General features: G+C 45.3%; 1 protein-coding gene and 1 pseudogene across 1 annotated transcript; both read left to right on the forward strand.

Moving 5' to 3' along the window:
- Positions 1–5,509: 5,509 nt before the first annotated feature.
- LOC146756572 (zinc finger CCCH domain-containing protein 11A-like) overlaps positions 5,510–23,801 on the forward strand; it is a 53,009-nt pseudogene continuing 34,717 nt past the window's right edge.
- On the forward strand, positions 12,577–22,272 carry LOC146756573 (uncharacterized). Its single transcript, XM_085524071.1, has 2 exons — positions 12,577–13,692; positions 21,745–22,272. Exons 1-2 carry the CDS (start codon positions 12,987–12,989, stop codon positions 21,765–21,767), a joined length of 729 nt encoding a protein of 242 aa, XP_085380197.1. The 5' UTR covers positions 12,577–12,986; the 3' UTR covers positions 21,768–22,272.

Genomic DNA, 23,801 nt, shown 5'->3' on the forward strand with positions numbered 1-23,801 from the left:
CCATTCCTTTATGAGATAACTTCTGGTGGCCCTTTGTGCTCTCTCCAGCTGGTACAAGCCAGGAGCCAGGTGGAAGAATATCTCCAGCAGAATCCAGACAGCAAAGCACTCATAGAGTACCTTGCGCTTCTCCATGTTGGTTAAAGCCAGTTCTCCCTCCTCATTTGTCAGAGGGAGTGCACTCTCCCAGGTCTGTCACTTCTGCCCAGTGCACCTGTAGGCTCCCTTCTGGTTATTTTTACATCCCTCGCCAAGTTCAGTTCCATCTGTGCCTCAGCCTTCCTGATCCCATGCATGTCCAGACAGCATACCTGGCCCCTTCCCAGCTACCTGTCCCTGCTTCCACTGCATACAACAAGCATGCGGGGCAGGGCCAACCAAGGAGTCCTATTAAAACTAGTGCCACCAAAAACAGCTGACGAGCCTTGGTAATTGAGACTCCTTGCTGGGAGGCACTGAGGCCCCGAATTTGCCACCAAAAATAACCTCTCCAGAGCAGTTTGCTGTTATCTGGGGGCACATGTCACAGATGTTAAGAAGACTCTACTGCCTCTGATAAAATAGAAGGCTACTACCCACTCAAGGTCTCATTCAAGTAGGGTCCCAGGAGGCTGCAAAAAAGGAAATTACAGAACATTAAAAGGGACTTTGAATCCCTTGGGAAGATGTTAAAGGGAGCAGGAACACAAGTAGTCTTCTCTGTACTGCTGACTGGGGGCTGAGAAATGAAGAGGGAGAATGGGCCAGGTAAATTACTGGCTCAGGTAATGGTGTCAGATCAAGGTTTTGGTTACTGTGATCTTGGGCAGGCCTTTGAGAGACCAGGTATGTGGACATCAGACAGAATGTCACAGAGCAGGTGGGGCAAAAGCATGCTGGGGAGCAAGCTGGTTGGATTGATTACCAGCACTTTAAACTAGATTCAGTGCAGGGAGTGGATAGTTCCTTGTGATAGAGAAGGGACAGGGAATGCTGTCATTTAAGGAAACTGCAGGGGAAATCCTCAATTTGTGAGGAGTCTTGTATTTCGATATCATATTTAGTAAAATAAGTTTTTCCTCCTTAGATTGCCGCTGTTTTTATCCCATTCCCCTTTTTCCCCCTCCTTTCTGGGCCCCTGGGGGGGCCCACGGGGTGGCTTCCCCTGTCACGGGCATAGGTAAATCTAAGTAACCCATGACAGATTTTTTAAAGACTAGTCAAATGCAGCAGTGGGTGTGGAGAAAGAACAAAGAAATCTGTAACGGACTGTGATCAATTATTATAATTTCCATTGCCATCGGACTAGCAGCTGTGCCGAGCCCGGGACCGGACCGAGTTAGAGTTGGGCTGCCGGAGCAGTGAGGCGGAGCGTCTGTGGCCCCTTGGGGTTCGGTGCCTGCGGATATGATATCGAAATACAAGATAACACAATATAATATAATTGAGGCTAACAAATCGAACAAACAGAGAGAGAGAGAGTCCCCGAAAACAGAGAGGCCTACTGTGAACTCTATGCGACACGGCTGGAACGCTTCCCACTCTCCGAGAAGTCCGAGAGAAGGAGGAGGGCACTCCAGCCTGGGAACGAGATTATACAGCGTCCTGGTCCCGTGACTTATCATATCCCAGAGAACAACAGGGGTAACGTAGTCTTCTTCTGTGGACTGCACATTCAATAGAAGTATCCATACTTTACATGATGTTATGATGTGGAATACTGATAGCAAAATTACAAAATTACAAAACCATGACACACGGTGAACACCAACCCCGTGTGGCTGCAGTACTTGATGGAAACGACATTATTTGGGTGACCCTTGAGGGAAGCAATTTCCTGACCCGTCACCAAGTTCCACATCTTACAGCTCCGGTCTGTAGGAAGAAGAACGTGACTGAGAGAGTTGGGCTAAGGAGTTCATCCGTGGCGTGGAGGCACCGACTCCTTCCCAAGCGCTGCCTCCCACCACCCACAGCTCCTCTCCAGGGCAATGGAGCCAGCCTGCTCCAGCACCTGGACATCAGAAGGCAGGGACAGGGGAGCAGCCCAGAAGGAGCCATCCCTGCCATGCACCCCAATTCCCCACGCCAGCCTGGGGAGATCTATGAGAATAGCACATAAAAAGCCAGCAGCCCCCACACCTGTTCTGTCCAACAAATACCTTTTTAGGCAGTGAAAAGCAGTTCATCAGTGGCATCCAGGCAGAGCACAGGCTTGGTGTGTCCTTCTGCCACAGAGACACAATGCAGTGGGGCTGTCCGGGCATTCTTGGTGCCACCCACTGGATTAATGATGCCCCCTGCATGGGAAAGAAAGAAGGTGGGGTAGGTATGTGGAAAGGCACAGCACTGTAAGGTCCTACAGGCATGGGAAAGCACGAGCTGCCTCACCCCCAAGCATCTTCCACTTCCTGGTAGGGCAATGGGCCCCTCCATCTGAACTCAGGCATATCTGAGCAATCATCTTCATGGAAATTTTGGCATCTCCCCACTAGCAGCCCCTGCCTAACGGCTCTGCCCAGGTGACACAGACTGTGAGACGTGATGCTCACGGCCTCTGCTCTGAGCCAGGAAACTCAGCTCATTGGACCTCAGCTCAGTTGAGGACAAACTGCACTTTCTCCATTCTGAAGCTCTGCCAGGAACGCTTCATTAGACCAATTTCATGGCAGTTCCTTCAAGCTGCCAGCCAGCCTGTGGTTGGCAAAGTTTGGAAACGGAGCTGTACTCCTTTTAAAACCAAAAGGATGACAGGGGGCAGCACTGGCATTTGCATCCAGCACCCTGTCCCTGATGCTGGCTCAGAGGATCCATCCTCACCAAACGTTCTTCCAAGGGATGCCCTGCAGGCACCTCATCCCTCCGGCCACAGCATCTGCCAATCACTTCCACATCAGAGTGTTCAGAACACTGAGGTCCAGCAGCCCCACTGCTGCAGTCCTGAGCTATGTGGACACCAGCAGCTCTTTCCTGCTGGCATTCCAAGCGCTGCCTGGGGCTCTGAGCTATGCTAAATCTTTTCCCATGAGTAGGCAAAACAAGGCAGGAGGCTGGAGAAGGGCAGGCCCAGGGCTGCATGAGGTCTGCATTAGTCAGGAGGGTGAAGGTAAGCTCATTAATTCGGGTTTTGAAGTCACCCGCGTGCGATCTCCTTCTCAATTAGCAGCTTTGCTCACACATTCAGCAGCTCTCCTCTGACCCCTAGTGTTGCTACTGGTCTCGAAGTGACACCGAGACCAAAGGGAAATCCCGGCTCCCCAGGGTGAGATGCGATCAGAGCAAACAGCTCAAGGTGACAAAGCACACACGCGCCTGGAGCCGTGTATCCAGTGGTTGCTGAGAGCAGAGCACCCATCAGCACCAGAGGTGCTCCTAAAGGGCAATGAGAAGGTTGTCCTTGCACTGGGACAAACTCAGGAGCACATTCACCCCGAGGCTGAGCTCTGCACAGCAGTGACTTGGCTTCTGGGGCAGAGAGCTCTGCTCACACAGGACCCAGCACTGCAGAGATACAGCCAAGAGTGGGGAACGCCTGCACGTATTTCCCTGGAAGATGCTTGCAAGCAAGGTCCGAACTGGGAATCCAGCCTTCATGCCGGACTGATAGTTCGTGAGCGGGGGAGACCTTGTTCCTGGATAGTCCCCCAGTGGTGGACATTCAGAACGATTCTGCACAGCCAATATGTTTTTGTCTTCTTATTTGGTTATGGAGTGTGACATTATAATGCACACTGGACAGAACTGGATTGCCATGAAGATTCTGTACAATAGTGTTACATTGAACTTGGAGAAGTTGTAACTCCATTGTGTACTGTGCTGTTATCTTGAACTTGAATGCACTGTTCTCTACAAGTTGACTAAGTGTTGCCATACAGCATTTCACAATTTTTAGGCTGATTGCTGTTCTGTGCTTTCAGGTTTGTAGTCACTGCAGCTGCATCTCTTTGGTATGTTATTATGACAGTTTCATTGTTTTTCGCATATGTTTAATGATTGATTCATTTGCAGAATAGCCTTAAATGTGCAAATCACCTTTGGGGTAACAGGGAGTATGCAGGGGAACCTTTACAGGGGCTGCAGATAATAAAGAGGGGGGAGATGTTGGGTATTGGGCAGGTGGTGCCTGCATGCACCAGCAGTGGAGTCATGGAGGTCATGGGTATCTGATAGGGGTGGTCACCTGTACCACTATATAGGGTTTGTGGCGCGGCATTAAACTGGTACTTTCAGCGTTACACACTGTGTGTTCTGGTTAGCATATGGGCTGCTGTGCTAACAGATGTGTCTGGGGTTATCTTGTTTTAAAATGGAAGGGCTCGTAAGGAGCAGAGGGATGTGAGGTATTTCTAGTCCGCTTCATGCTCCCGATTCCAGAACCCTTCCAATTGTGAGGAAACAGAAGTGCTGAGCTGTGTGCGTGTTCCATGGTGCAGAGTCCAGTGACAGTTGGTGCCCGGCGTCTGTGCAGGGCAGCACCGAGGTTGTTAGAAGCATAGGAATCTGCCAGAGAGGAATCTGATGTGAAGGTACTAAAGGTAAAAAGCAGCATTTCTATCAGTACTGGAGGAGGGTAGGAAACTTTGTCCTTAAGTGCTGATTTTGTTCCCTTTGTCATACAGTCAATCCAGCAACTAACTTGAGAACCCGACTTCTCCTCTCTTTAGTTTAGATTTGGGGAAATTCCCTGAAAAAAAAAAAAAAAAAATTCCTCGAAAATTCACTAGTGTCTGTGTGAGTAAAAGGTTCCAACCTTTATTGACTATCGGAAATGCTTAGCTCAGAAATGTGCAGCACTTTAATGAAAGAGTTCTGAATCACTTGAATTTGATCTTCTGTCTGGCCTGGTTGCAGGTTTTACTGCATTTGGTACCTTAAAAAAAAAAGCAACAAAACAAATCTAAAATACCAAAATATTTGATTTTTACATCAGAAAAGAAAGAAAAAAAAATGAACCAACCCAAACCCTTGTTGTGGCTGAGCAGATCGTGCTGCAGCTCCATGCAGTGCTGAGTTATAGTATACAGGCACATGTGTGTGGATTTGTGTATTGATACGCACTGTCATGCTTTTGCTGTACAGGTAATAAAGACGGAGGATGGTTTTTGTGGATTCTGCAAAGGTGAAGAATCCTTGAAGACCAGAAATTCCAACTTACAGAATTTGACATAGGCAAAGTGAGGAGGAAAATTCTTCCTAACCTGTTATAATTAATTAATTCACGGATTCAGTGTTGGTTCGGCCTACAGGAGAAGTGAACTGCAAAGCTTTGAAGATCACTGTATTTGCTGAGGTTGTCCAGGTGGTTGAGCTTGAAGACCTGCAGCGGTCAGACAAATGTGTTGGGGTTACTCACTGCTGTCACTCGTGGTGTTGAAGGAGGGGCTCCATTGGAGGGCTTGCAGCTGTGCAGCCCAGGGACTCCGTGCTGAGTCAGGGTGATGTTACTAGAGTTTGACCAGTGTTGAGGAGGGCAATGTTTTGAAACAACTGCTCCTGAGAGACTGATTGAATGAAGAGAACAAAGCTGGGAAGACGGGTGGGCATTCCTCATTCTTTTCTGCTTTTTGGTGTTTTGCTTAGGGTTCCTTTTCAAAAGAAGATTTCACTGATCAAGACTGTAGAAGACTTTCAGTCCAAGGAAGCACGAGCCAGCTCTTTGAGAAGCACAGGAAGAGCTGCACAGAGATCCCCGAGACCAGAACTGCTTCTGTGCGCTCATCCAGCATGTCGATTAAAGGAAATGATTGCTATTTCTACTTCTATTCCACTTGTAAAAAGGTCTGCTTGGGTTTTTTCCTTCATTTTTTCTTTCTTTCAGTTCTGAAGTTAAGAGGAATGGGTAGAATAAGTAGAAGTATTACTGGTCTTCAGCAAACTTCATAACTAATTGCATTGTACAATAGAGCAACTCGCTAAAAATGAGCTCAAAGCATGGCCAGTTCTCAGGCTGTACTATTTCATTTTCCTCTCTTGGTTTCCATTGGGTTACAGGGAGACAACTGTCCCTTCAGGCACTGTGAAGCCGCTTTGGGCAATGAAACCATCTGCACGCTGTGGAAGGAGGGCCGCTGCTTCAGGAATGTCTGCAGGTTCAGGCACATGGAGATCACTGTGAGTGTTGGCTCCTCAGAGTTTATCACCAAACCCACTTCTCATTTCTTTAGGTGGGCTGAATGTGCTTTTGCAGATTAGGTTCATTTGCTTTGAAATGATGATGGTTCCTACGGTTAAGAATAGGGGAGGAAGCAGAGGGAAGAGAGCTCAATGGCATTGGTATATCATAGCAGAATATTCTTGTAGTTGATACCAACAGTGTTCTATCAACAGATGCTAAAGAACCACATCAATCAGACAAGCATTCTGCAAGGTGTGTTAGTTTAACCCCTTCTAAACTGGTGTCCTCACCCACAGAATGCTAGGAAAGCTCAGTGAGCCTGGTGCTTCCAGCCTGCGCACTCTTCAGAGTGGTGTTTGAGTGCTGCTTTGTGGCAGTCTGCTCACTGGCACCATCTGGAGCTCAGTCTCCCTTTGCAGATCTTAAGTCCACGTTACCATCAGCTCTTCTTCCTTTCTGTCTTCAGAAAAAACGCAGCATGATTTCCTGCTACTGGGAGAACCAGCCAGGAGGCTGCCAGAAATCCAACTGTGCCTTCCATCACACCAAGGGACGTTACCTCAATGGGGTTTTCTTTCCACCAAGCCAAAGTGAGTTTGTCTTTTTTAGGTACGAAAGATTAACTCTATTACTCACAGGTGGGTATAGTGTCATAAAGAACGCCAGGTAACGTTCACTTGTGAGCTGATAGATAGGTTCAGAGCTGAACTTTGTGCGCTTCTGATACCTCAGTTTTATCTTGCATGCTCAGCTTCTCTCTGCTCCTGTGGCCTTTGCCTTGCAGGTTGTTCTCCTGCATTTAAGCTTTTACTGGGTGTCAGGGAGATGAATGTTGTGTAGAGGGGGATTTCTTTGTTCACAGAGAAGCCATTTGGATGGGCAAGTGGAGACTCAGCATTTATCTGTGTGGGTTTTCAGCCTTGCCTGCCATCTTTGTGCAGTGGATAATCTGATTGAATTCCTACCGCATAACTGAAGAGACTGATTTTTTCTTTGCTTGTACAGACCAGCTTTCTAAGGAGGGAGAAGAAACAAAAACACCTGTCCAGCAACCAGCTGAAGAAAACCATCATGGATTGCAGATAATTTCCACTACAAAATCTGATGCTGATTCAAAACAAGGTATTCCAGGATTAATCAGAAGCACTTGCCAATTAACTCCAAAGCAATTCATTGTACAAACACAACAGAACATAGGGTTGCTGAATGGAATCAGCTATTTCCATGATCTTGTTCCTACCTTGTAACTTCATGTGCCTTTCAGATTAGGAAGGTAAACTCCTTTGTTTACATCATTAGAGCAAGACGAGGCCACAGCATGGAGTTTAAGTGCCTGTATGTGCATCTTTTCAACCAGTGGTGAAAGCCACATTTGCTGATAGAGGAATCTAATGTCATATGGATGGGATAAAGTAAGGGATAAAGCCTACTTTTAATATCCAGAAGGATGAAAGGAGGGCAGCAGACAGACATCAGGTCCATGGTGCTCTTAGCTGTGGGGAGAGCTGACAGGGTTTGTTCTGCATGCTTCTGAGCAGGAGGCAGTTTGCAGAGCTGTGGTCCTCAGCGTGTGCCTCTGTCCCTCAGTCTCATTTACTGCTCTGTGTTCCCAGATGACAGTTTGAATGCTGGAATAAAAACACTTGGATCAGAAGGACCTTCAGGAGCTCCTGCTCATCGGCTCAAATCTCAGATTGTTCGTGTGCCTAAGAAGGAGAATGTGCGGACACTGGTCAGCACTGTGATGCTGCCTGCAAAACAGGGTAATGATGAGTACCTTTGCTTCCATTTGGTGGCTCCTAAGTGGAATGGATAAATTACAATTGGGACTTACCCTGAGTGCATTACAGTTGCAATATTATTTTGTGTCAGGGCTGTCAAAGTGGTGTCTTTTGGTTGTATTTGTTTTGGGTGGGAGATGGGCTCACAAGACAGTAATTCTGTTAGTTTCTGTCAAATAAGCACTTTGTTTTTCTTTGTTTTAGGGGAGGTGCCTGTGAGTCAACCGAATACTGCTGATAAACCTGGAAAACGGAAATCCTCTGTAGGTAAGGGCTGCTTGTGAGCTGCTGTTTGGCTGCCTCCACGTAAATGGGAGGGCACTGCTGAAGCAGGAGGGAGGAAAGTGTGTCGTGGGTCTGTGATGACTCCAAGTGGCACACAAGTGTAGCAGCTGAAAGGTGAATTTGAGAACATACACTTGGAGAAACCAAAGTTTGTGGTTGACTTGTAAAAATCTTTCTCCAAAGGAATTATCTTAGGAATGTTGTTGTTTTCTCTCTGTAGCTGATGTCAGTGGCCTTCCGCTGAAGCGCAGCCTCGTAGAAAGGCTGGGGAAGAAGATCGAGGTTGACAGAGCACCAAGGAGAGGTAAATGGTCATTGGTGTTTGCTGCACAGATTCTCTAGGCTTTCTGCTTATTCTTTCTCAGGAGCGTTGTTGTTGGGAACACGTATATTCTGTAATATTATGACAAATCTGGAAACTTGAGCTCTCGTTGGAATTTCTTGTAATCCTTATGCTTCTCCTTTCTTGATGATGACAGAGAAGGGTGCCAAGCCAGCAGGGGAGATCTGGAAGAAGAGACGACTGGAAGAAGAGAAGCAAAAAGTAGAAGAGGTTCTTACTGAGAAGAGATCTAAGGATAAGCGCAAGAAGAAGAGAATTTTCCCTCCACCTGAGCCTGGTAACGTGAAACTGGAAGAGCCACCGCGTAAAATCAAGCGATTGGAAGAAATGCATATTAAAAGCTTGGAAGAAATCAAGCAGGAGAAAGCCCTGCGGATGCAGCAGAACGCAAAGCCAGCAGGTAACGAGGTGTTTCACTGTCTGCTCTGCTGAAGTGCTTCCCCTGTCAAGCAAATGGAGTTTGCTTAGAATTGCCTGGGCTGTTTCTTACAACATGCAAAGGCAGGAAGTGCCAGGATGTCCATCCATGTGTTTTTCCATTGAATCCGTGGTGTCTGCCTGCTTCATTCTGGAGAATTCATTCGCTGTGAGGTTTTGTAATTCAGTTTCTCCTGTACTTTCTTTCTGCCATGGTTTTGGTGTGGCATGTTCTGTGTGTTGACGCCAAGGTTATCTTCATCTTTGGCGTGTTGCTTGTTTTAATATGTAAATGTGTTTGTAAAGCATGGATTGAGTCCTTAACATGGGGGCCAACCTCTGTCAGAAAGGTCAGGGGGGTGAGTTATTCATTGGGCAGGTGAGAGAGGCTTCGTGAAGAGACAGCATGTGAAGGAGGGAAGAGCTTGGATACTGTATGGACTGCGAGATGTCACCTCTCTCGTGTTCTTTGTTATTGAATGTGAGGAAATAAGCACATGGAGGAAACACTGGCACTCAGGTTTCTTTCTATGCTTGCTGTTGACCAAGTGATTTTCTTTTTCCTTGTTTTAAAGCACCTGGAAGAGAAGAGGAAAAGACTGTGGAATGGAGCAGGGCTGCTCCCAAAGCTGTCTCTGCACCCGCAGAGGTGAGTCCCTTCTGTAGATGGACACAGTGACACAATTTCTTCACATGTTCTCATGTCTCACTGCTCACCATGTGCCACCATCATGAGTGCATTCCTACCTTCCTGCCTTTGGTGAAGAGCTGCAGCCATGTTTCACAATCCTGATACTTTCAATGGCTTTCCCAGACAGCTTTGCACTCCTCAAACTCAGAATTGATCTGATTGTATCTGGCAGTGAGGCAGTAATCCTGCTGGCACCAGGTACAACTTGTGAGGTTAAGGTGGGAGCACTGGATACAAAAAGGTCACGATGGCTTCGTGTTCAATGAAATCAGACTGTGGGTGGATGTTGTGTAGGGGAACAGGAATGACTTTCTGTTGCTCAAATAGAATGTGGTATGTAACAGCTCTAGCACTGTGCTGATTTAAACGAGTACTGAAGAAGAGGAGCCTCCAGCTAAAAAAGCAGCTTTGGTAAGGAGGGGAAGAAGTGTCAGTGCTGTCCTGGTCAGGCTGATACTGAGATACAACTCCTGTAGAAAGTGTGGAGAACTGAAATGTTCTGCAGGTTTCCTTTCAAAGCAGTCGCTTTGTGCAGGATGCTGGATGAATGACAGTGTGCGCACAATGCTCTGCAGCCCTGTGATTCCTTTGTGGTGTGAAGGAATTTGTCCATTAATGCTGCATTGTTAAAAAGACCTGAGGTGCTCTGCAGCCTTCACGTGGTTGTTAACATCCTTCAGGAGCCCCTTAGCCCCCGTGTTGGGTTCAGGATCAGCAGTGCTGAAGGAGAAGCACTGCAGAGGAAGGATCTCCTGAGCAATCTTTGTCTTTCTTTGACTTTGTCTTCCTTTCTTTGACTTTGTCTTCCTTCTTCCCAGACTGCTGCTCCAGCCCTGCCGGAGGTCAGCCTGCTCACCAAGGCTGTAGAAGATGACACTGAAAAGTTCATCTCGGAAATCTCAGGAGGGGAAATGGAAGCAGAAATTGACTTGGACCTGGAGAAGGATGAGGATGATTTCCTTCGTGAACTTTCTGAGATGACTGACTGTTGAACTGCGTAGTAGTTATTATAGTATGTTAAAAAAAAAACAAAAAACACAAACAAACAAACAAAAAACCAAAAAAACAAAAAAACAACAACAACAACAAAAAACCCTTTAATTTAATAAAAACCTTTTCTTTTTGGTTGGATACCCCAGGGTGATACTTTACTAAAGGAGGCTTCACAATAATGAGTCTTAAAGCACAGCTGAACTGGTAAAAGATTGGCAGACTGCATTCCATTGTCCTGAGTTTTCCTGCTGGTCAGAGTTGAGGCCCTGTGCATCCATTCCCTGATCCTGGTTGGCTCCTTTCAGCAGCAAGAGGACAAAGCAGTTCTGTGACAGCCCAGAAGGACGTCCATCTGTGTGCTGCAGTGCCTGGCAATTGATCTCCTGATTCAGTGATGCTCTGAAGGCTTCAACCTCAAGCTCCTTCCTTCCTCCTCCCTTGGCCATGCTCAGCGTTGGGTGCAGCTGGAAGCTTCTTCGGTGCTCCCATTTCTCGGGCAGTCCCCATGTCTAGCCTGGAGTTCTGCCAGCTCTTGAGTTTTTTTGGTGTATGCTTTTGTTTATGACTTGAATACTTTAAGGCAACTTAATGACAATGTGGGGGTGGGAGGGAGCAGAATTATTCTTTTGTTTTGGACCAAATGTGCCACCAAGGCGGGGGGGTGCTCCCTGCCTTCCAGTTATCAGCAGTGATGCAGCAGCAGTGTGAGAAGTGGGAGCTGCACGCCACTGCTGCGTTATTCCCTCCTTTCCCTTTTTCTGGATTTCCAGTGCTGTTTGCTGGCAGAGCTTGATGCTGTGCTGATGATTTCTGGAAGCCAACACGTGTGCGCTTCGCTTGTCTCAGTTCAGAGTGCAGCCATCCCAGCCCTGCTGTGGGCACAGTGCAGCCCTGGCCCTGCTGGAGGACGTCGTGGTGACTCTGTGCTTCAGCAGGGTATTGAGTGGTTTTCTGCTTACTCTGGGTGGGACTGTGCCCATGTCGTGTCTGCCACTGTTACTGTAAATATTTTATCTTTTCCTTTTGTATTTGCCTTCTATTTAAGATATTGTATGAACGTAGTCAGGCTCCTCTGTTTATGCCGGCGGCTCTCAGCTGTGTTTTTAAATAAACCTGGCACAGGACAGCAGTGCTGTACGTCTGCCTGCAGCTCTTGGAGGGAGCAGGAGGGGAGCCAGGAGTGCTGCTCCAGCAACATCCTGGTGCTGCTGCCACCAGGGTTACTGCTGTGCTGCTGTTATGAGCTCCATGGAAGAGATGAGCTCCAGCACGGCCTCCTCACACTTATTTGGCTCTGAAGCCTTCAGTTGCTATTGGCCGTGGCACATTCCATGCAGTGTGAATCTCTCTAACAGACATAACTGTATCAGTGGAATTGTGGGGGCTGGGAGGGAGGACACAGTGCTGCTGAGAGCAGGGCCAGGCAGCCCAGCATGCTCAGCACCACAGCCAGGTGAGGCTGGCAGTTCAGTTACAGGTGTGTGTGCAGCTGGTCACCACTCAGCCTCCCCCATTGCAGCTCCCCGTGTCCCACAGTTCCCCCATCCCCGTTCTCCCGCTGTCCCATTGTCACCCTGCCACACCACTGCTGTGTGCACTAAACCTTTATTGCCCCCCGAAGAGGTCCTCATTGTACACCACCTGCGCCCGCTTGTCGCGGTGTGAGCCCTTGGCACTGTTTTTTACGGCTGTTGGGGCACAGGATGGGGGCAGGGACTCAGCACTGCTGGCACCCCCACACCGTCCCTGTGCCCCCCCAGTGCCCCCCTGCTCACCCAGGGATCCCCAGAGCCTGGTCAGCTGATTCCATCTTCTTGTAAGTGACAAAGGCACAGCTGTGGGGGGGTGAGGTCAGCACAGCTTCCACCCCATTCAGCACCACCCCACAACAGATGCACCCATACATCACTGACTCACCCACAGCTTTGCCCACGCCCCCTCCTGTGGGAATACAAGAAAAGCTGTTCAGAGCAGCAGCTGTGGAGCAAGATAAACAGCATGAGAACCAAGGACACCTCTGCAAGGAGAAGAATAGTCTCACAGCTCTGATTGGTTATGTGCCTGCATGGACAGTTGAAAAGTGTTTTGTAGAATGCTTTGTTGACATGTAAGATGTTTGGGAAAGTTGTAAGGGCGGATGGGAAAGTTAGAAAATAACAACTTGTGAAGGTATATAAGGGATGTGAGAACTTGTAATAAACGATTTGGATCGTTCACATCTGAGTCCGTGCCGAGTCGCTGCAAATGGCGCCCACAACGTGGAGCAAATCAACCCGCGGCTGAGCGAGCCCGGTCCGGCAGCGTCGCCCGACTGAACTTCGGAGAGACTGTTTCGCGCGCACCCGCACCGTTCTGCAGGACAGAAGGTGAGCAGTAGGAACTATGGGGAGCTCACTAACGAGGGAGCAACGAGTACATCTCGAAGTATTGCGTTCAGTGTTACTGTATCAGGATGAGACTGTGTCTACTTCAGCATTAGCTATTCTTCTTAAATGGATAAGCAAAAACGTCCCTGAATTTCCAAAAACTGAGTTCTCTCTCGATGGAGAACTTTGGGACAAAATCGGCTCAAAACTCTACGAGGCTTCTCTCGCTAAAGACAGAACGGCGGCTAAGCTGTTGCCCGTTTGGAGCCGGATAATGGAAGGGATTAAGCAATCACGACGGGAAAGAATTTATTCCGACCATTCCCTGCCGCCCTCCGTCCCAACCCCGCCGCTGCCTCTCGCTGCGGGAAGCGGCCCGTGCCCGGATCCGACCGGCGGCTCCGACCCCCCCGCGATTCGGGGAGACGAAAAGCCGCAACCGCCCCCCCTCGCGCTCCCGCCGTTCGCTCTTCCCCCGACGCTCGCCGCGTTGCCGCCCTCTATGGCGCCCCCGCCCTTCGCCCCGCCTACGACGTTCGTCGCTCCGCCCCCCGCTCCGCCTACGACGCTCGCCGCGCCTCCGCCCTCCGCTCCGCCCATGACGTTCTCTGCGCCGCTGCCCTCCGCCCCCCCCACGTCGTGCGCTGCAGCGTCTGTGCAGCCGGAGTGTAACGTGATTAAAGACACGGACGGATCGAAACCAGGGGATCGTTGTGACCCAGGTCCAATATATCCGGAATGCGAATCGGGCGCATTTCTTCCTGATGATAATTTGAAGGGAGCAGAAACGACAAATTTCCCTACAGCGTACTGTGGTGTCTTAGAGCAGTGCAGAAAAGAAGCAATATTAAGGGGTGATGGTGACACATTGCAAGCCTTTCCTGTGTTGTATCAGCCGAATCAGGTCCCCCGTTGGGAACCCCTGCCTTATGAGGCAGTGAAAGAGCTAAGGAAGTCAGTGAGAACATACGGAGTTCAGTCTACCTTTACATATAATCTTTTGGTTGCAATTGGTGATAGTTATGTTATGACCCCTCATGACTGGAAAAGTGTGTTACGAATGATCCTCTCTCCCATGCAATACACCGTGTTCATGACTGAATACCGGGATCAGGCTGCTGTCCAGGCCTTGAATAATTTGAACAATCTAAATCACATTGGCCTAGAGGAACTCATGGGGGAGGGGGTCCGGGCAACACCTCAGGCACAGGCACAGCTGGACAGGCAATGCCTGGAACAAGTTAAGACTTTGGTGTTGTGTGCTGTCCGTCGGGTTCCTGATATTAATTCACCCGATGCTTCATTTACTTCAATTAGGCAAGAGGCTACTGAGCCTTACATTAAATTTCTTGACCGTTTACAAAATTCATTAGAGAGACAAGTAGAAAATGAAGCTGCCCGAAATGTCTTGCTTAAGCAATTAGCAGTAGAAAACGCAAATGCAGACTGTCGAAAGGTTTTAAAGTCCCTAAGGAATGCAGATCCATCAATTACTGACTTGATTAAAGCCTGTCAAGATGTAGGCACAGAAAGTCATAAAATGGCCCTGCTAGCAGATTCATTGGCCACCCAACTTGATGCAGGGACAGCTCAAAAAGTAAAGTGTTACAATTGTGGAGAACCAGGTCATGTCCAACGGGACTGTAAAAAGCCCAAGCGAGTAAATAAAAATGCTTCTGCTGTTCCAACTCGACCCTGTCCACGGTGCAGGAAGGGGCTACACTGGGCTAGAGACTGCCGATCCAAACTTCCTGTTGCTGCACAGCCCTGCGATCTGCCGGGAAACGGCAAGAGGAGCGCGAGACCGCGCGCTATGACAGCAAATACGGTCCCGACTCAGCCAGACGCTGTCTGGCCAGCTCACTCAGACCAGCCACCATTGGCAGCGCAGGAGTGGATTTGTCCACTGCCCAGTCAGTGACGCTGACTGATAGCACCGTGACTCTCATTCCAACAGGGGTAATGGGTCCCCTTGGGGACGGGCGTAGCGCCCTCTTGTTAGGACGTTCTTCTGTTACAAGGATGGGACTTTTTGTTTTACCTGGAGTTATAGATGCTGACCATACCGGGGAAATTAAGATAATGGCATGGACACCCTCACCCCCCTGTTTTATTCCAAAAGGCCAAAAAATAGCACAATTAGTCCCTTTTCATTCTATGACCAAACCTGGTATTAGAGATCGAACAGGTGGATTTGGGAGCACAGATAAACCTGTTGTGCTATGGACCACACAACTGTCAAAAGACAAACCATTATTACCATGCTTAGTAAATGGCAGGCAGTTGTTAGGACTAGTGGATACTGGAGCTGATGTTACCATCATTAAGTCCAGTGATTGGCCCTCTGAGTGGCCACTAAGAGACCCTAATTCTGCTATTGTGGGGGTTGGGGGCCTACAGCAGCCAAAACAAAGTGCCCGAATTTTATCTTTTGAAGGGCCTGATGGTCGCATTGCTCACGCTGCTCCTTACATTTTACCAATTCCCTGTACTTTGTGGGGTCGTGATCTCTTAAGTCAGTGGGGTATGATTTTGCAGACAAATTTTCAGTAAGGGCCATTGATCGGCAGCAACCTATACCCTTAGCTTGGAAAACAGAACAACCTATTTGGGTAGATCAGTGGCCCTTAAAAAGAGAAAAGTTGCTGCACTTACATGAGTTAGTTCAAGAACAGCTAGCTGCTGGTCACATAGTGCCTACTACCAGCCCTTGGAATACTCCGGTTTTTGTTATCCTCAAGAAGAGTGGAAAATGGAGACTTTTACAGGACTTGCGTGCTGTCAATGCAGTAATTGAGCCTATGGGAGCGTTGCAGCCTGGCCTTCCTTCACCCTCAATGTTACCTTCGGATTGGCCTATAGCAGTCATTGATTTGAAAGACTGTTTTTTTACCATTCAGCTTCATCCAAAAGATGCACCACGATTTGCTTTCTCAGTGCCCTCTATCAACCTACAAAGCCCTGTTCAGCGGTATCATTGGACAGTGTTACCACAAGGAATGCTTAATAGTCCAACGATATGTCAATTGACTGTAGCAAATGCATTACAACCAGTACGAAAGGCTAGACCTCATGTCCTTATTTATCATTACATGGATGATATTTTAATAGCAGCAGAACAAGAAGAGGGTCTAAAGGACGCTTTACTGCTCGTCCGGGAGGCAGTCCAATCTATTGGCTTACAAATAGCAGAAGAAAAAGTGCAACTTAGTTCTCCATGGAAATATTTAGGATGGAAAATTGCATCTCACACTATTCAGCCACAAATCCTCAAAATAGTACCTCACGTACGGACATTAAACGATCTGCAAAAGTTATTAGGAACCATCAATTGGTTGCGGCCACTTTTGGGAATTACTACTCAAGAGCTGCATCCTTTATTCAAACTACTGAAAGGAGACCCAGATCTAACTTCTAAAAGACAGTTAACACCAGAAGCACAACAATGCTTAGACTCTGTAATAACATCAGTGCAAAATCGATACAGCCATCGTGTTTGTTTATCACTTCCAGTACATCTCATAATAATATCCAACTTCTATCAGCCATATAGCTTGTTATGTCAATGGGATAGCTCAAGAAAGGATCCTCTCATTATTCTCGAATGGGTATTTTTACCTCATACATTTTCAAAAACTATTACATCACGAGTGGAAATGTTTGCTATGCTAATACAGCGAGGTCGTCATCGTCTACAAATTCTACGAGCTCTTGACCCTGAGTGCATATACGTACCTGCTACTAAAAAAGATTTAGATTGGATGCTTGCGCAGTCACTTCCTTTTCAGACTGCTATGGCAGACTATACCGGATAATTGTCCACTCATCCTCCCAAACATCAGTTACTACATAATTTGGCTGATATCCCCATTGCTACTAATACTTTACTTTCACATGTTCCAATACCTAATGCTGTTACTGTATTTACAGATGGCTCTGGCAAGACACACCAAGCAGTGGTTCTCTGGCGTGCGACTGCTACACAATGGCAGTCAGACGTACATGTTGTTGATGGATCACCTCAAGTTGTAGAACTCGCTGCAGTAGCTCGAGCTTTCCAAATTTTTTCAGACCAAAAGCTTAATATAATAACTGACTCTTTGTATGTTACAGGTATCATTCAGCGGATTGAAGGATCCTTTCTTAAGGAAGTTAATAATCCGGTTTTGTTTGTACAGCTCAAACGAGTCTTGCATTATGTTTCTCACCGTACTCTTCCTTATTTTATTATGCACATTCGATCGCATACTACATTGCCTGGTCCTTTAACTGAGGGCAACCGTAAGGCTGATCAAGCCACAGTCGCTTTTGCTACTCCTCAATTATTTGAGCAAGCACGACTCTCCCATCAATTTTTCCATCAGAACAGGAGAGCCTTACAAAAACAATTCCAACTGACAGTAGATCAAGCCCGTAACATTATTTTAACATGCCCAGACTGCCAGGCAATTGCCCCTTTGCCTCAAACTGGGACAAATCCACGTGGAACAGCCCCTCTTCAACTCTGGCAGACAGATGTCACTCACGTTCCTGAATTCGGCCGTCTAAAATACGTACATGTAACGATAGATACTCATTCTTCTTACATATTTGCCACAGCACATACAGGTGAACGCAGTCGTGACGCCCGTAAACACTGGTTATCTGCTTATGCTGCTATGGGAATCCCTCATACGATAAAAACAGATAATGGGCCCGCTTATACTTCTAAGGCCACTCAAACTTTCCTTCAAGAATGGGGAGTTAGACATATTACAGGCATCCCTCATTCTCCCACTGGACAAGCTATCATTGAGCGTACTCATCAAACACTGAAATCTGTTCTTAATAAACAAAAAAGGGGGAATACGGGAGACACACCACAAGAAAGATTATGTAAGGCTTTGTTTGTGCTGAATTTTTTGAATCGTGATCATACAAATACAACTCGTGTGGATCGTCATTTTGGGGGCTCCCCAGTGCTCAAGGAACGGCCAATGGTTAACATTCGAAATATGGCCACAGGGCACTGGGAAGGTCCCTTACCATTGATAACCTGGGGTCGAGGATATGCTTGTGTTTCTACAAGGACTGGCCCTACATGGCTTCCGGCAAGATATGTTCGGCCTCATCTCAAGGCAGAAAATAACACCCAGCCTTAATAATGATTGTGATTATACGCCTCTTACTTCATTGATATTGCTTTGTAATTTGTTGTATTGCAAATAATAATTTTAGTAATGGTAAGACATAGTAGGTAACTCTTCCACATTACTGGTATAAATTTAAGAATTAGAATTATTAAGCATTATTTAGATTATTGTGTGTCTTTCCTATTTTGGCAGTAGATAGAATATAAGTTAAATAGGATTTGATGTTACCAATGCTGGAAATTATGGGACTAACTCTTCTAGTGTATTAGTAATGTTCAGTTATGATTTTATTAGCCTATCAACTAGCCTCTTCTTAGTTTGTAAAAATAAGACCCTGGAAAAGAATCCTGGACAAACGGATGATTCTTAAACATAACAGTTATTAACTCTTTTTCATCTCACTAATTGGGATTTTCAAAATATGACCATGCATCAATTGAAACAAAGGTGCTTGCAAAAAAAGCTAACCTCGGCAATTTATTCTGTTTTGTAAGCAGGTGTTCCACTTGGGCTCTGTACCACGCACTGGCCATGCGGATGCAGTGTACAAATGGAAAATACCATTCAGACCCTGAGTAGGAAAAGAGCAAGAGAGAATCCGTGGTGGATGAGAAAGGGAAAGTGCACCTTGAAGCAGGGGACGCCCTGCTGGCGCTGCCTATCGCATCCACCGCCAACATAATCCTTCTCTCTCCTTTTCTGCAGTTTTCTGCCTCTCCAGGGACAATAAGTAATAATGTGCTAGCTTAGGGAGTATTTGCTTCATGCTGACGGGATGGTTTAAAATGGATAACACGAAATTGAAGTCTTTTCTAACCTATTTCAAATTTACACAGAATTGGATTCTCAGGGGTTCTTTTCCAGGTTGTAGGAACTTAGGCCGCAGGCAAAATGCGTCTGATATTTTAGTGGATTTAACCATATATTTTGTCATTTGCCTTATCTCCTTTTTCATTTTCAGAATATTGTCAATCGAGGCCTTGATTGAGTTATAATGATTATGTTATTAATATAATTAGTGTTATTATATTATAGTATGGTAGTAGCTTGTCAATAAACAAAAAAGGGGGAATTGTGGGAATACAAGAAAAGCTGTTCAGAGCAGCAGCTGTGGAGCAAGATAAACAGCATGAGAACCAAGGACACCTCTGCAAGGAGAAGAATAGTCTCACAGCTCTGATTGGTTATGTGCCTGCATGGACAGTTGAAAAGTGTTTTGTAGAATGCTTTGTTGACATGTAAGATGTTTGGGAAAGTTGTAAGGGCGGATGGGAAAGTTAGAAAATAACAACTTGTGAAGGTATATAAGGGATGTGAGAACTTGTAATAAACGATTTGGATCGTTCACATCTGAGTCCGTGCCGAGTCGCTGCACAAAACCACCTCCCTTCCCACTACAGCACTTATCTGGCAGAACTGGTTGGATTGCTTCTGTTCTCTTAGCTCTTGGGGCTGTTGTTTTGCCACTCATAGAACTGCTTCCCATGAGTTTATGTTGTATTTGCACTGGAGGGGTTGAGAAGCAGCTGAAACTGTCAGCTTCATTCTTGTCCTGCATCCCACTGAATGTGAGCTGTGTATGAACTCAATAAGCAAATACGATTTTTGGTATTGCATTAAGTATATTCCTGTGCTGTGCTCTGGTGGTATGTAACTGTTCAGGCTTTGACATTATTAATGGAAGCATGCCTGACTTCAGCATGTGCAAGGCTTAATCATGAGCATCTAACCCATCTTTTAACAATGAGGCAGAGTTCAAGTAGATTTGCAGGTGATCAGTTGTGCCAGACAAAACTGAATTCCTTCTTTGATAGAACGACCAATTCCTTTTTTCCTCCAGACAAAGAGAAGAGATGTAGTCCCATATGTCATACTTCACTTGTGCTCTTGAGGCTGTGCCAGACAGTAAACAGCTAATTCATGTAAAAGAGATGATCGTTGCGAGAGTTGGTGTTTACTGAAGGAAACAACTGCTTGTGGTTCTTTTTTTTATTTAGGGCAACCACCTCAAAAGCCATAAGCAACAACAAAAATTCCTGCAGGAGTGATTGGAACGAGAAATGTTGGCAATAAGGGGATTTTCCAAGGGCTCAAATTGAGGGCTAGTCTTGCACTGTTTGCAGTAATGACCTTGGCTCCAAAAACTCATTGGGATTTTCTTATGAGAATTTGTGGTGTGTTGTCAGTAGGTGACAACTGAGGAAACACATGTGCAGCAGAACACATGCGTTTGGGACATGGTACAGATACAGAAAAACCAGTGAGACTGGGCATGTCAAGGCCAATAACAACCCTCCTGGGAGACAGTAGAAATCCTTACTGTTGCAGCATGAATAACTGGAGAGAAGTGAACATGAGAGTGGAAGATGTATAGGGAAAGATATTCTGTGGAGAATAAGCTGCAATTAAGGCATTGTACAATGTTCTTCCAGCTGGAATATTACTTGCAGTTCTGGCTACTATATTCAAGAAACATTGATTGAAGCTGCTTGGAATTCAATGAAGGGAATATTATGGGAATAAAGAGCCTGTTATGAAAGGACAGTAGAGAAGTTTTTCAGTCTGTGGATAAGAACTAATGGCTGGATAAAATAAATGTAAATGAATGGAAAAGCTCTTGCCTCTTAAGGTGGGATCCTGGAAGAGACTCTGTGGTCATTTGTCAGTGTGTTTTCCCCCAACTCTTTCTGTACAGGGAGTGATATTGTTTAAACCTACCTTTATAAATGAATCAGTTGGGTATCTTACATGAGTTATTGCCTTTGTTTATAAACAGTATTGGACAGTATTGATTTATGTAATTGAAAATGAAAAATCATCGTTATGAAGATTTTGTTTGGGACCTGAGCAAGGTCAGTTGAGCTCCCAACACGCTGTGGAAGAAAACTTGTTTTTATTCTTGTGAATTATTTTTTTAATCTCTAATGTTGTTCTGGAAACACTGTTACATCCCTAAAAGGCAGCAGCATATTTAAATTATCCCAGTAATGAATAATAATATACAGTAAGGAATAATAATAGTTTCATTATAAGTGTTAAAATTTTCACTGATAGTTTAAAAAAAGGAAATGCTATTTGTCAGATGTCAAAAACAGGATAATTTACCAAATGCAGAAATTTAGGATTTAGTGAAATTAATTCAGGTGTAAGAATATTGGTGGCCTGTATTTGACTCCTGCATAGTTTGCAAGGTTCTTGCACATAAAACCTAGTTTTGTGGTATTTTTGCTTCTAATTCTACCCTCTTGTTAGCAATTTGTGGGTCAGGCTGGGTCACATCACACTTCATTTCAGTTTTCAGTTCCTTCTTACTTCATCTACTTCTATTCCTCCATCATACAGGTAGTTAGGGCAGTCGATATATGAATCATTGTGGAGATGACTGTTCCTGTAACATTTGAAAGAAAAAATTGTTTTTTGATCAGGCGTTCCCAGTAAAAGATAAATAATTCTATGTGAACCAAAAAACTCTGAGTAACTAGTGAAATAAGTTGACCTTTTTCCAGTTTTGCAGGTAGGAAGACAAACCTGATGAGCTGAATGAGTTTTCTGTTTAGCTGCTGTGTCTGAAATAAAACTAGTTCAAAGACTGCATGCAATTTCAGTTATTCATTGGTGGGGTATTTCTTGTTTTGCTTGTAGTTGCCTTGTGGTCACCGGTGTAAAGAGATTTGCCATTCAGGTGATTGTCCTCTGAACTGCAGCCAGAAGGTTAAACTCAAGTGTCCTTGTAAGCGACTGAAAAAGGTAAGTTTTGAAGTTGCAGTTCTGAGAGTGACACATTTTCTTTGTATGTTCCTAGGCTTGTGTACATGGATTGTCTCTGGTCAAGACTGGAATAGAATCAGTTACTTGAGCAGAGCAGCAACAGCAGCTGAAAGTCTGGGTGGAACAATCAAAATATTCACTAAGGAACATAAAATTCATTGTAGAAAATGTTAGCTCCCAGATTTGCAATACCTTTCTCTTCAAGCACACTTCAATTTTTGTAGTTCCATTAGGAAAATAATCAGATGATCTGGAGTGATTTAAGAAGTCAAAGCACATTTTCCTCATTAGGAACTGAGAAGTTTATAATTACATAAATTGGAACAGTCACAGATGTTTTGAATTCCTAATTGATGGTTGTCTGAGGCCCTTAAAGCAAACAGAGGCATCAGCATCCTTAGCTTTCAGCAGAGATAAAGGACAAAGCTTATAGCTATCAAGTATGATGAGGGGAAAACCAGAGGCTGCTGTGACCTCTTGACAAGTGTTAACTTAATGAAAAATTCACTATCTGGCTTGAACAAAGCATGCTTAAATTATTTTCAATACCCGGTTAACTTCTGAGCTTTCCACACAGATGCAGTTTCCCCAGAGTTCTTAGCTTCTCCAAGAAATGTCTTCAGAAATCTCAGATCTTGCAGGGCGCATGTTCAAGAGAAAGGATGGTAATGCCCAGAGTACGTGCTTCAAATTGAGCAGTCTCTGCTTATAAATAACTAGCTTTTCTTTATTTGTAAGTTGAAATGTTGACTTCTGCTGAGGATAAATTATTTTGTTGTGACTAAGTGCTCTTACTAATTTCAGTTTATCTTACTCTACTGTGTTCAGTAAAATCAATAATATCATTGGTTGCGTGTATACTTCTGCTTCTTGTTCCTTAAGATATAGGTTTACAGTTGGACTTGATGATCTTTGAGGTCTTGTTTCTTATGCCAGACTTAATTGAATAAGGAAGATGGGTATTTCCATGATAGCTCTGTTACATCTAGTTGTTGCTGTCCCTAATTTTCATACTGTTTTTGGAAAACTGAAATGTGTCATCATCTTCTGCTGAGTTCTGACACTGTATAGCTATTTCAGACCAGTTCAGATTTTATTGTCCCAGAGTGCTGGGATGTCTTCAGTGATTATGTGGATGTCCAACTGAAATGTGGTAGCAAGAAGCAATGAAATTAATGTTTAGGATGCTCACTTTTCACTTTTACAGTGGCCTGAAATGGAACATTCCAGATCTGCTATTCTGAAAGTTTTATGGTCCTTAAATATGATGACGGTTACTTTTTTCCCCCCCTCAATCTTGTAAATTTGATTTTAATAAGGTGGAAAGGTTGTTATGAGTTAATTATATAATTAATAAAAATTAATTCTTATATGATGACAGCCCACTTATTTAAATAGCCACGAAGTGATCCTTCTGATTCCTAGTGAAATGGTGTTTCCCTTCAGAAAGAGAAGAAAACACTATCCCCACCTTAAATATCATCTCACTGTTTCCAGGTCAAGCCCCAAATCCATGCTCTCTTTTGTACAGAGAGCTACAGTGTAGAGGGTAAATGATGGTAGAACCAATAAGCCACTGATAATTGGACTGTGTATTAGTTGCAGCTAATCTGACTGCAGAAATATGACTCGTTTCTGTAGTGTGAAAGATTATGTCTTTTAACGTTTGCTTTATGCATCTGCCCTTGTCTGAGATCGTAATTAGGGTATCTTTGATTCCAGAAGGTCCTTATGCATATTTGCTTGGAGCTGCATACTTACAGCAGATAGTGTACTTCTTTCTTAGCTTGGATAGGATAGTGTACCTGTATATTTAGTCTTTTGTGCCTGCAGCCTGTGATCTTGAAGATAAGGAGAAACAGAATTGAGTACCTTATATTTGCAGTTGAATTCTCCTCTACCAGTCTTCTGTCTGTGTATACAACTGGTGA

This window comes from Coturnix japonica, chromosome 26 (genome assembly GCF_054131305.1).
Source record: "Coturnix japonica strain WE chromosome 26, WE-NBRP24, whole genome shotgun sequence".
In the NCBI taxonomy this organism is placed as follows: domain Eukaryota; kingdom Metazoa; phylum Chordata; class Aves; order Galliformes; family Phasianidae; genus Coturnix; species Coturnix japonica.

Excerpts from the sequence above, each read along its gene's own strand:
- LOC146756573 (XM_085524071.1), top strand. The coding sequence starts at position 12,987 with ATGGGGAGCTCACTAACGAGGGAGCAACGAGTACATCTCGAAGTATTG. Across the intron at positions 13,693-21,744 it reads AGGGGATCGTTGTGACCCAG|TTGCCTTGTGGTCACCGGTG; the intron begins GTCCAATATATC and ends TTTTGCTTGTAG.